At 30.1% G+C, this 14,169-nt stretch overlaps 1 protein-coding gene across 2 annotated transcripts; it reads right to left on the reverse strand.

Annotated features, from left to right (window-relative positions):
• Positions 1-2,875: 2,875 nt before the first annotated feature.
• Positions 2,876-3,994, reverse strand: LOC137828112 (transcription factor WER). 2 transcript variants are annotated; one of them, XM_068634555.2, is made up of 4 exons: positions 3,818-3,979; positions 3,609-3,738; positions 3,174-3,523; positions 2,876-3,083 (listed from the first exon to the last, which is right to left on the reverse strand). In XM_068634555.2, exons 1-4 carry the CDS (start codon positions 3,951-3,953, stop codon positions 2,953-2,955), a joined length of 747 nt encoding a protein of 248 aa, XP_068490656.1. In that variant the 5' UTR covers positions 3,954-3,979; the 3' UTR covers positions 2,876-2,952. The 2 variants fall into 2 exon arrangements, with proteins under 2 accessions (XP_068490656.1, XP_068490655.1); XM_068634554.2 differs by having other exon boundaries at positions 2,876-3,523; positions 3,818-3,994.
• Positions 3,995-14,169: the final 10,175 nt, after the last annotated feature.

Raw genomic sequence — 14,169 nt, forward strand, 5'->3', positions numbered from 1 at the left:
ATCTAAAATGTCAAATATATTTGTTGTAAGTTCTGAAATACAAATTTGTATTTCAAGATTGTATAAAGTAAAATACTATAATTATCTGTCACAGTTTCCGTCTACTTCATATCATTACTACACAGGGATGCATACATGTTATCTCATTTTAATACTGTACAAGAGTGCAGATTGAGATCATAGTATGTGTGAATGCAGATTGAAATCATAGGAGTGCAGGTTGGAATCATAGAGGTGCATGAAGATATCAGCATAAGCCTTATGTTACCTTGGTCTAAGCCCATAAAAGTCCATAGCTGATTATTGCAATTAGGCACTATCTTCCTGCACCTCCCTAAATCTTTCAATTTCAAAATTACCCTTCGACAAAAGGTGCAGGATTTTTTATTTTTTTTTCATCTTCAAATTGTATAATCCGTAGAACTTCTGAATTTTAAAATTTGAAATATTCTATTCTAAATTTTAGAGTTCGAAATATATTTTTAAACTCTAAGAAATATGTTTTAAAGAATTCGAAATACAAAATTGTATTTTAAATTATATAATTTAGAAGATATTTTGAACCCAGAAAATATATTATATTTTTAAAAATTCATAATACAATTTTGTTTTCCAATTTTACAGTTTGAAATGTATTTTCTGGATTCAAAAATATCTTTTAAACTCTAATATTCAAAATATAAAATTGTATTTGAAATTCTAGAGTTCAAAAGATATTTTCAAACCTATAAAATAAATTTCAAATTCTAAAATTTACTAAAATTTATTCAAAATATAATTCTATATTCCAGGTATTTTAGAGTTCGGAGTTTTAAAATCCAAAAAGAGGAAAGACGGGTGTCAATTAAAAAGATGAAAAAAGGAGGTAGAAGAAGAAATTGCCTTTTGGAGTTAACAAAGAAACAAATCCATTAGAGATGGAAAGGTAAACTAGGCCCACATCAATATGGGCCCAATTAAGTATATATTGAGTAAGTATTTAAAAACTTGATTTTATTTTTCTTTACTTTTACAAACCTAATTTTATTGAAATTAAGTTGATAACGAAATAAATTATATTTAAAATATCTCTTCTAAAAATAAGTTTGTAATAAAACATAACATATAATTCTCATTATGACGTAAATCTTACTTTTGTTTTTAACTTTTAACCAAAAGCAATTTTAAAAAAAAAACTTAATTCTACAAACTGCAATCATACATACTTAATTCTTTCAGTAATTTTGTGTTTTAAATTGATTATTACATTAAATATTGAATTAATGCACTTTTTTATGGTTAAATTATATAATAACTCCTTACAATTTTATTAAGATTTTAAAAAAGCCTGTATAATTTTAAAATTTTACTACATTTTAATTGCTTAAATATAATGAATGATTATATTTAACAATTAATTTTTTGATTAAGTTATAAATACCTATTCAAAAGTTCGTGCCACAAAAAGACATATTTAAAAACCAACACAAAATATAATTATTCATTTAATAGGTATCACACTAGAGCTTGTTCTCATATTAAATTTTAGTTTTTAAATAAATTACCAGAGTTTAGTAAAATTCAATAATCTCTATTCATAAATTGAGTTTTATTTACAAACAACATAAGAATTTCTTTTGTAAATTTTTAAATCATAGTAATTACTTAAAGTTTGGAATAGCTACATAACATAATTTAACCTAATATATAAAATAATTGTATATATAACTTTAAAAATTGTGAATCATTATTTAATATAAAATAATAATGTTTTGATAATGTACATATATAAGAAGAAATAATTTAGTCCAATAAGAGTAACATTTAGTAAAGTTATTTCTTTCAATCCCGTATTAACAACAAATCTTTTGGAAGTGTTTTTTTTTACCTTTTCTTTACTAAAATTTGTTGAAATTTAAATTATTCATTTTAATAATAAATACACATAATATTCTAGAACAATTGCTTTGTTTACAGCAAAATATTTAATAAATTATAAATTAATGGGAAAAAGTCCTAACATAGTTATTTTTATATTTTAAACATATGCCTATTTTTTCATGTTCACACAAACTCATGCAACATCTAATGTGTACTCTTTACTACAATTCTTGTTTTTATGCATTAACAACAAACACTACAAATAAAAAATAATGGTGAAAATGTTAATTTATTAGGCTTGTTTTAATATTTGAAAAGTCAATCTATGTTCGTAACTTATATATATATATAATGTAGTATATGTTTTTATAATAACTATTTACAAAATTGATATCTTCTTTTCTTTTATAACTTTTTCCTCTATTTCAACAGTAGTCTTTAATATTATAAATTTATAATAAAATAATTTTTATTTAATGTCAAATCAATTTTTAAAATTATATTTTAATGAAAAAACAATGTAATGAAACTTAACAAGGGTAAGTAATTTTAAGATATTGTACAAACTAAAATAAATATTTCTTCTTTTAAAAACTAAATAGATAATATTTTACATATTTAAGGATTAAATTGAAACTTTACTAAAATAAAAAATCCAAGTAATATTATTGCAAGACCCGTATGAAAACTCAAAGGAATTACACAACCTTAGCAGTTCTTTATACTATAGTAACACTAGTTTCAGAACTTTCATAGAATAGCCCAAAATTGCAATGTATTTCTGGTATAGCATAATTGTCCCAGACACAACTTACACATCTTCATAAAAATCACACTGTTCGTACCAAAAGTAAAGTAACCACAAAAGCTCTATTAACTTCATTGTTGTTTTTTTTAAATATCATCGACCATTTCATTCAAAATACTTGAAGAGATTTTAGATCTGTTCTTGATTCAAAATCAGAATTTCTAATTAGTACCAACATTTAATTTCAACCTTTATTGCACATGATACTAAAATGAAATTCTAATTTTGATTATAGAACAGTATTAAAAACACTTAAAAGTAATGTACCTAAATTTTGTCCACTCTTAGAAGAAAGAAAAACCCATGACCATATCTTGTTCTTGTGAAAAGTAACTGTCGTGCTTCCAATTCTCGTACCATGCTTCTCCAACCATTGAATCATCAAGCCTCCAAGTCTCATCTTCAAAAGTACGTTCTGGTATTTCAACACAAGCATACCCGTTGAAACGACAATCATCCTCGTACGACATTAACAAGTCACTGATATCAAAGTCTTGAAAAACACCTGTTAAACAGTGGTTATGGTGATCTTGTGACATGGATGCAGAAGGGTTATTATGGTCCCTGGTCGTTGTGATCAAATTCATTGTGCTGACTGAATCATTGCCTGGCATCATAACCTTGGTACACCTCATTGATTTTGGTGTAATCATCATTGGGTGAGGGGGTTTTGTAGGATCAAGAACATCATCCAAGAAATTTTTGGAGCTTAAGTTGATAGGAATGTTGCTGTCATGGCCAACAACATGGTTTTGATTGTACTTCTGCTCTACCTTCTTTCTCAAATAAGTGTTCCAGTAGTTCTTAATTTCATTGTCTGTTCTCCCTGGTAATCGTCCCGCAATTAGAGACCATCTATTCACCATAACAATATGATAAAATATTAATACATTGACAAAAAAAAATGGAGTAAATGCATGTAAAATATAAACAGATGTACCTATTCCCTAAGAGTTTGTGTAATCTGATAATGAGATCTTCTTCATCAGAAGAAATGTTTCCTCTCTTTATATCTGGGTTTAGATAATTCAGCCATCGAAGTCTGCAACTCTTGCCACATCTTTTCAAGCCTACATAAATACAAATGATCAAATTTTGAAAGTAGAATACTTTTGAAACTCTATATATTTCTGCATTGCATATATATACCTGCTCTTTTGGAAAGCTCTCTCCATTTACCTTCTCCATGGACTTGAACGTAGTTCATAAGAATTTTGTCTTCTTCAGCAGACCAAGGACCTCTGTTCATAGCATATTCATTCTCACAGTTGGCCTTTCTTTCCATCTTCTCTCTTTCTCTCACTCACCCTCTTTCGCTCTATTATTGGATTCTGAAAGGTGTTGTTAATGCCCCTTAAATACTTGCTCACTTTTCTTTTAATTATTTAAATAAATGCCATGTATATGTGGTAGATGAATCAACCAAATGAGGATCACGACTATAACAGTTCTTTTACCTCATTTTTTCCATTCAAATGGGACCCCTAGTGGACTACGTATAGTGCTCCTTAAAGGAGAAAAAAGTATTTTGAAAAGTGATTTAGAATAATGTAGCAAACATAAAAATTTCTAGTATTATATATCAAATTAAGTTTACACTTTGTAACATTTATATAATTATGAAGAGAACTTAAAGTATGTTCTGATAATATAATAAGTGTTGGAGTGGTAGCATTTCACTGAGATAAAAGAGTCTGATTAAAGAGAACAGTTATTATGACAAAAGGATATGGAGAAAAGGATTGGGCATCGACCCTTGAAGATTGCAAACTAAGTGGCTGAAATATCAGAGCATGTGCTCAATTATATCATAACACACACGGGTCCCTCCAATCTCAGTTTTACTACTCCTCAAAAATCAATAATAGAACTAAGATATTTGCTCTTCTCAATGTTACTACAAAGAATCAACGTAGCATTGTGTTCTGTGTTAATGGAAAGCAACTGAGTCTAAAGAAGAAAATAAAGAGTGAGAAACTAGATCGCTAGAATGATAGAGTCGTGTAAAGAATAAAGATTCCATCTTTTTATGATAAAAAAGTAGAAAGGAAAGTTTGTTTTGTCAAGTAGTATTTTTAGTTCTGTCTGCTTATATTATAAAAGTTACTTTATTCAAATGAAAATTTCTTAAACTTTCTTATAATAAATAAAAAAAAATAAGTATTTTGTTTATTTATTTTTCATTATATTCAAACAATAAGACAATATTTAGTAACTCTTATTTACTTTATTTTTCTTTCCACATCTAACTAACATAAAGCTATGGAAAAGAAGTATATGTAAAATTGGCGTCAAGAATAATTATTCTTATATATAGCAATCAATATGTAAGATTTCCTTCCAGAAAATAAAGGCCAACCTAATGGTCCTCTTGGCTGTGAAAACGGCTGACTATCTAATTAAAAATAATTTTTTTACATGTAATATTAACACAATTGTGGCTCATTCACTATTAAAGGATACACATACCAGAGTTATAGAAGGATCCTAATATTAATTGGGTGTCTTTTCTAATTATCAATTTGTTTCTCTTTATAGAGGAGAATAATTTAGTGTCTTTTATAATTATCAGTTGTTTCTTCTCTTTATAGAGGTGAATACCTTTATTTTGTCTTTGTGTGTTATGATTATAGTATTTAATTATTGATTCTTTTCATTATTGTTAAAATTTGTATTGTGAAAGGCTGCATGACTTTGATGATGGTTCTGATTTTTAAATTTGAAATAAGGTGGAAAACCACGCTTTTTATAGCATGTATCACTGGTATGCACTGTCTTTCCACAATAATTGCAAATTTTGGAAGTATATCTTCTTCCATAGCTTCCTCTTCCATATCCACCACCCATGCCATAGATTGTAGCATTGTTATTATAACCTCATTTGCTAGTAGCAATTATTGCCTTTGATTGATCACCAAAAACTTGCCTCTCTTGTTGTGTAATGAGAGAGTAAACTCTATTCAAGGATGAATTATCTGATAAACTAACATGGTAATGTGAATAAAGATCTTGTGAGGGATCAACAACGTCACCCATAGATAAATGTAGCAACCAGAGCTCTAATCATAGCTATGATACCATATTACAAAATAGAACAGAGATGAACAAAAGAGTAAACTGAAGACAAAAGATATGAGAATGAATATCTCTTCTTTCTTATTATTCAAATCAAAACAAATGGTCTGAATATATACAAGTAGTACACTCATTCTAGGTTTAACTAAAGAGGAAAATAATCAATAATTAAATACTAGAATCATAACACACAAGACAAAATAAAGGTTATTCACCTCTATAAAAAGAAACAACTGATAATTAGAAAAGACACCAAAATTATTCTCCTCTATAAAGAGAAACAACTGATAATTAGAAAAGACACCCAATTAATATTAGGATCCTTCTATAACTCTGGTATTGATATTATCAAGAATAAATTTCCTTTTGTTAAATATAATAAATCTTTTGTTCGTGATGTTTGTCATTTTGCAAAGCAAAAAAGACTTTATTTTCCTATTAGTACATTTAAATCGAAAAAATGTTTTGATTTGATTCATGTAGATATTTGGGGACCATACTCAATACCATCAATTCATGGCCATAAATATTTCTTGACCATAGTTGATGACTATTCGAGGTACACGTGGATTTTTCTTTTGAAACAAAAATATGAAGTTGTTAAGGTTTTGGAACATTTTGTTATTTTTGTTCAAACACAGTTTGAGACAACAATAAAAATAATAAGAAGTGATAATGGAACTGAGTTTGTCATGACTAATTTTTTTGTTAGTAAAGGAATAATACATCAAACATCATGTGTCAATACTCCACAACAAAATAGTATAGTTGAAAGGAAACATGGTCATTTATTAGATGTAGCAAGAGCTCTTATGATACAATCTCATTTACCCAAAATTTATTGGTCATATTTTGTGATACATGCTGCGCATATTATAAACATGCTTCCCACACCTGTTTTAAACTATTCTTCCCCTCATGAAATGCTTTTCAAAACTGATGCAGATTTTAATGGATTAAAGGTGTTTGGTTCTTTATGTTATGCTAGCACTTTGTCAACAAATAGAAGAGATTGCTCGAATCAAACAAGCCTTGAATCAGACATTCAAGATTAAAGATCTTGGGAATTTAAGATATTTTCTTGGTCTAGAAGTAGCAAGAAGTAAGACAGGAATAATGGTAAATCAAAGGAAATATGCATTGGAATTATTAACAGATGCAGGTCTTTTAGCCTGCAAACCTGCACCCACTCGTATTGATAATCATGAGAAATTCTCTTCTACTGGAAGTGTTCCTTTCACAGATATTCAAGCCTACAGAAGATTGATTGGAAGACTTATGTATCTCACTAATACCCGACCTGACATAACATTTTCTGTGCAACAACTTTCTCAATTTCTTCCTAAGCCTACAATTGCTCACTATAATGCAGCTATTAGAATTCTCAGATATATCAAAGGGGCTCCAAGTCTTGGTCTATTTTTCTCTTCCACTACCTCTGTTCATCTTAAAGCCTTTTGTGATTGGGGCACCTGTAGTGATTCAAGACAATCAGTGAATGGTTTTAGTGTGTATCTTGGGAATTCTCTCATATCTTAGAAATCAAAGAAGCAAGGAACAGTATCAAAGAGTTCTTGTGAAGATGAATACAGGGCAATGACCACTGTTACATGTGAAATTCAATGGCTAACTTATCTTCTTCAAGATTTCAAAGTTCCTTTTGAGCAACCATCTCTTTTATACTGTGACAATAACTCAGCAAGATACATTGCAGCAAATCCAGTGTTTCACGAGCGTACAAAACATATAGAAATAGATTGTCATGTGGTCCGGGAAAAATTAAAGAAGGGTCTTATCCATTTGCTTCCCATTTCCACCACAGAGCAACTAGCTGATATTTATACCAAAGTTTTAAGTCCTCAATCTTTTAAGAATATTTGTTCCAAACTGGGTCTCATCAATATTTGCTGCTCCCCAGCTTATGGCGGGGTATTAAAGGATACGGATACCAGAGTTATAGAAGGATCCTAATATTAATTGGGTGTCTTTTCTAATTATCAGTTGTTTCTCTTTATATAGGAGAATAATTTGATGTCTTTTCTAATTATCATTTGTTTCTCTTTATAGAGGTGAATAACCTTTATTTTGTCTTGTGTGTTATTATTCTAGTATTTAATTATTGATTCTTTTCCTCTTTAGTTAAACCTAGAATGAGTGTACTACTTGTATATATTCAGACCATTTGTTTTGATTTGAATAATAAGAAAGAAGAGATATTCATTCTCATATCCTTTGTCTTCAGTTTACTCTTTTGTTCATCTCTGTTCTATTTTGTAATATTCACTTCTCATGAAATCTCAATTCACGTCAAATAGTTTTTTTTATAGAAAAATTCTTAATTTTTTTCTTGTAAATACGATTGCAAAAGGTTTGTTTGACGACATTTATTGACGACATTTATAGACGACAGTTTAGAACTATTCTTCGTCTAAAATTGTAGTCACAATTTTTTGATCTAACTCAAGATATAAACAATAGTTATGATGACAACCATTGCCTATATAAAAATAGAATGTGTAGACAATTATTTTATTAGATAATTGTAGTCTATTGATTAAAAATAGATAACAGTTGAGGATGAAATTGTGACCTAAAGTTGAAAATTTCATATAGAGGACAATTATGAACTAAGAATTGTCGTATATGGACTTATTTACATGTCCTCCACAACTCTTCTCCCTTTGTTCTTTCTACTTAACTGTCATTATTTTTTTGTTCTCTACTCTTTATTGTCTTTGTTGCATGTTATCTCTACTCTCCATTGTCTTTGTTGTGCGTTATCTCTGCTCTCCATTGTCTTCATTTCTTATGATCTTATCTATCAATTTTTTTCATTTAGTTTTTTTTTTTCATTTTGTGTGTTACATGTTGTCTTTCTTGTGGTTTTTGCATTTTAAGGGGCAGAGTTCCCTGCACCTGCCTTATGCCTTCGCAGCTTGCTACATCGCCTCCAAACCTCCCTACACCTCCTCCACAGCTCATGCGCTGCCTCCATGCTCCTGCACGTTTTCATATGTAAAAATAAAACACTAGGTTAGTTAGTGTTTTAGGATTTTTAGTGTAATTTTTTATTTTTATTTTTATCATTATTATTTTTAATGAATTTAATATATTTTAATATTTATTTAGTAATAATATTTATATGTTTTTTTTAATATTCCTGAATCTTTCTCTGCTTTAGTTAATACAAGTTAACAAAGAGGAGGAAATAAAATAATCAAACTAAACTAAAAAAATCGTCACATAGACGACAATTCAAATCAAAATTGTCATCTATATCACAATATAGACAACAGTTATTGACAAAAATCACGGTCTATATTGTGACTTTTGTATTGTTCAATTTTGTCACATGCTAGCCGATGGTTGGAACCAAAATTGTCGTCTATGTGTAATAAATTTTTGTTTTTTTATTTTTCAACTATAGAGATTAAGGATGGCGGTTTGGATGAAAACGTCATCTATATGAGAAAAAATAGACTCTATTATTTTGTGTTTGTACGTTTCTTTTTTAGTTGCACCACTCGACCTTGGAAAGGGGGAGCACCCAAAGAGTTCTCCATTAACAATACACTTGGAGGACAATAACTCAAACATAGAGTAAAGGGACCAAAAGGAGGATTCTGAGTTAGATGAAAATGAGGAGGATATTCAAATATGTTAGTAATAATAGTAAAGCAAAAGGGTTGCGATTGTTAAGCAGAAAAATATAAATGATAATTTAAAACAGTAAAGAATGTAGTTTGACTCCCAAGTTCTTCTACCAATGATTTCATACACGCACACACACGCACGCACGCCCGCACATATTTAGAATCTACTCGACCTTCTATCTTAACTATTATTAAATTTATCTGTAATTCTAATAATTGTAATATATCTATGCATATTGATTTCATGTTAGATGGTGATCATAGCCTTGGTCATGCTCTTTTACTTTGTTAGTCTACTTATAACAACCTTAATGTTTCTACTACAACTCTAAATACTAATGATATCCACTCTTGTGATACTACAAATAGTCATCACTAGAGCTAAGGCTAGTATTTTTAAAATAAAACTTTATACTTTAACTAATTCCTTTGTTCCTTGTGAGACAATTTTTGTTAAGCAAGTACTATCTTCCCTTGACTAGTACCAAGCCATGCAACACAAATATCTTCTATTAAAAATCATACATGGACTTTTGCTCCCCTCGGCGCAACCACTACAAAAAAATCATGTAAATAGTGGCGGTTATTAATATCTGTCACAAATTTCAATATAATACGTCATTTGACTAGCTGCTACAATTATCTTTCAAAATATGTCATTTTCAATTGTCACAATTACCCTTCAGAATAAAAATAAGTTTTCCCTCCCTCATTATTCCCAATTATTTTGAAAAAGTTGGAAATATTAATTATGTGGGTTCTAGAATTAGTAAATATTATATTAAATTAAAATAATAATAAAATATTTATTTTTCTTCTTCTCTCTCATGACTTGCCTGAGGAAAGATGTAACTTCAGTGAAAATCACTCACATCTTCAAGAACTACGCCGACGAAGCAAACAACAGAGTTAGAGAGAGATGATTAGTGTTCATTGCGGTTCTCAGTCCTAACATTCCAAACCCTAAATAAATTTGTTGTCATTCCCAAATTTTGACTCGGAATGGCTGAGAGCAATTATGTTGTAATTTGGTTCATGCATCCATCAATGAGGTGTGTAAATATTTAAATATTTATTTGTGTCTTTTATTTTATAATTATAAAAATTAACTTAATTTTTTTTCAGGCATCAGATACTGGAAGTGGTGCTCCATCACCTAATCAAATAATAGGATCAAGTGCCGAAAGCAAAACTGATTAGGGATGTGTGTTTTAATTCTAAATTTGATTAGGGATGTATGAACTTTTGAACAATTATGTGTTGTAATTTTAAACTTGATTAGGGATGTATGAACTTTTTATGTGTTTTAATTTTCAATTACATATAAACTTTTGAACATTATTATTTTTTCTTTAATTTTCAATGAAATGAATGGATGATTATAACTTTATACATTATTTTATTTTATTATGAAAAAAGTGGTGGTTAAATTTTTATTTATTCAGAATTAAAATTACGTCAGTTAAAACACCACTACTTACATATATTATGGCGGCAGAATCTTCTTTAATGAATGTAAATTGCGACAGTTATAACTGACACTACTTACTTATATTATGGCGTCAGAATCTTCTTAAATGAATATAAATTGCGACAGTTATAATTGACACTACTTACGTATAATTATGGCGTCAGAATCTTCTTCAATGAATGTAAATTGCGACAATTATAACTGACACTACTCACATATAAAAACCATCACTACTTACACTATGTTTAAAGTGTTGGGTGTTGCGGCGGATAGTGTAAAACCATCACATTAAACTTTGTGGCGACCATTTCTATGGCGGTTTGGGAAACCGCCACAAGCGTACGCGGTTATAAACGCCAGTTTATACGAAAATAACCGCCACAATATACATTTTTTTGTAGTGAACTGTGATAGGTTGTAAATGGATTTTTTTTTAAAATATTTAATGATGATGGAAGCTTTCAAAGGTGCACAACCAAATTGGTTGCCAAGGGCTTCAATCAGAAAAAATATGTAAAATTTATAAATTCATAAATTAGGGGTTATTTTATACTTATTTTAGCAATTAATACTCATAAGTTCTTATATTTTAATATGAAATATTACTGCAATTTTGCACTTATCACTTACCCATGACCAACGCACGAGAATCCTCCACGAGAGGCACGATGAGGAGGCCTTTATTACTAATAGGGCGATGGAGGTTTTTAATTCTTTATATGCTCATCATCTTTTTATAAGAAATGAGGTACTCGACTCTAGACTTGAACTTGTTCGGCCGTTGCCAATATAAGGGAAATTTAGGTGTAAAATTTGGATAAGAGAAAATGGGCTTTTGGTTGTCTTGCAACGAGCATTTCAAAAAAAAAATTTAACTTTTCGAAGGAAGAGGCGTAAATGGTAAATAGAGAACCATGTTGAGCTTCGTTCAATGAAACTCAACTGACCTTAGAATTGCATTTCAAAGTAAAAATACTTAAAATCATTTATGGTAGGCCTAATATGGAGATGATGGCATAGTATTTGAAAGAATTTTATAAAAACCCAGTTATTTGGGAGGAACAACTTCCTCCAAGGAGTCCTCTTAAATGGAAAACAAGTTTGTATGACTCATTGAAGAGTCATCTTCGATAGAAGTAACCTCTCTTCTTACCATAGGGCTATTACTATTGGAGGAATCAAAGTGAGAAAACAAAGGCAAAGAATAAGCCATTAAAGGAACATATCTAGAGAGAATAGAAGAAAATGGAAGTAAAGAGGAAAGATGAATGAAATGCTCGAGCAAGTATCAAAAGAAGCAAGAAGAAAAGTGTAAGAAATAAGAATATCGTAACTTTTACAAATGCCTAGCGACATTTCACTTTCTTGTGTAGGGTTGGGTCTTAAAGCGTGAAACATAATTTTTAAGCATTGTAATGTTTTAGGGCAACATGTCATCCTAAGCCAATGTGGCAGGGTCGTGGTGAAACATCAACCACCTAACTGACATAACCATAAGAACTCATCATTAGGTATAAAAATTCATCATTAATTTTCATGGTGTTTCATACTATTTTACAATTATTACTATTTTAATTACCATTTCTTAATAATAATAATAATTATTGTTTTAATTATACTTTAATTATACTGAGTTCGGATCATCAAGTTGGATAAGCTTGGACCATCGAGCTAGATAAACTTGGCCCTTCGAGCTATATGAAGGGTCGCAAAGTCTGGTCTAAGGCTAGTCGTGAAAATACGACCCATTTTTCAAAGCTCGGCCAAAAAACATTACCAAAGTTTAAAGTTTAGAATAAAAGTCTGGCTACCCTAAAACCAAGTTTCCTAGCTTGTGGGGTTTGTGTACTACTTAGTGTAAAATAATAATAATAATAATAATATGGTGTTTTCTTCCTGCACCTTTGTACATTCTTGATGTGAATGTAACTACAAGAACACATGATTCTTGACATTCTTAGGAACAACTTGAGCTGGATTTGAAAGGCACTTTACTTTAGAATTGGATCAATGTTCTAAATTCAAGAACTCACCAAAACTAAGCACCAACCAAGACTCATATGGAAGTCCATGTATTGTCAAATTGAATCAAAACAAAAGGAAAGAAGAACAAGAATTAAAACTGGACAGAATTTAAATGATAGCTACTGAACCAAAACAGAATTGAGAACGCAATGCTGGAAACACAAAATTAAACGGTAGAAAAAGAAGTAAACTCTAGGAATCAAAACTACCGAATGGAAAATTGAAGAAAAGGGAAGAAGAACACTTATAGAAGAAGATGCTTGCTGGATTTTGAGAATTGGAAGAAGCCATTCACGCCACTTGGAACCTTGAACCAAGATAAGTGATGGAGTGCCACCACTTGAAGCTCACCATAGCTCACAAGATAAGGCAAAGAAGAGGAAGACTCAAAACTCACAAATTCTCTCCAAAATTGAGTATAGTTTCTCTACTATAAAATTCCAATCTGAATTGTGAAGGACCTAAGCCCTCCTTTTATAGCAGTAAGGGCTGGTCATTTACATAGCTTATTCCCTAAGCTACCCAAAAAACTCCTAAGATCACACCCCCTTACTAAGCTCACTCCCCAAGCTTCTAGAATTTGCTAAACTAAAGCCTAAAGATGCTTTTACAAAAGAGGTGTCTCATGTTTCCCTCTAAGCACCTTTCTAAACATTATTCTATATTATTTACAATTTAAAAGAAACTATAAAGAGAGATATTTAATATGAAGCCTATTATTTGAGAGTTTGTAAACTTCTTTATCTTTAGGCTTGATCTTCTCTTTGATTTCTTTTAATTTGTGAGAAGACTAGAAGGAAGAACTTCAAATGTGTAGGTGAAAATCCTCTTCCTTCATTAATAAAATCCTCTCCTAGTGGATATCCATCATACTCCCCGAGTTGGAGAGAATTCGTCCACGAATTCAGTACTCCTGCATAAAACAAAGTCAGTTTGCTATTATATAAGAGAAGACAAGAAGAAATGGGCAAACATGACTTATGACTTTGAAATGTTGGGAGTTCAGAAAAAGATGGTCTATACACAGACCATGTTGGAAAAGATTGTTTAGGAATGATATTATTTGGTAAAATAGGAGATATGAAAAAATCATCCTTAACATTCTTCATCCAATATGGTGTATAAGTAGGAACCTTGGTTAATGAACAAGACAAAGAAGAAGGATACCTTGTAGGCATAGCACGAGTCAACAAAATTGAATTAGTTGAGACGGTATTATGACTCGGTTTATCATGTACTTCATTTGTTTTTTCATTTTCTCTTTTAGTTTCTTTGGG

Source organism: Phaseolus vulgaris, chromosome 7, assembly GCF_051622355.1.
Source record: "Phaseolus vulgaris cultivar YP4 chromosome 7, ASM5162235v1, whole genome shotgun sequence".
Classification (NCBI taxonomy): domain Eukaryota; kingdom Viridiplantae; phylum Streptophyta; class Magnoliopsida; order Fabales; family Fabaceae; genus Phaseolus; species Phaseolus vulgaris.

What these genes read in the sequence shown, in the direction of transcription:
- LOC137828112 (XM_068634554.2), bottom strand. Translation starts at nt 3,953, where the DNA reads ATGGAAAGAAAGGCCAACTGTGAGAATGAATATGCTATGAACAGAGGT. An exon ending in AGAGCTTTCCAAAAGAGCAG is followed by an intron (nt 3,739 to 3,817) that starts GTATATATATGC and finishes GTATTTATGTAG; the next exon opens with GCTTGAAAAGATGTGGCAAG. An exon ending in CACAAACTCTTAGGGAATAG is followed by an intron (nt 3,524 to 3,608) that starts GTACATCTGTTT and finishes TATGGTGAATAG; the next exon opens with ATGGTCTCTAATTGCGGGAC.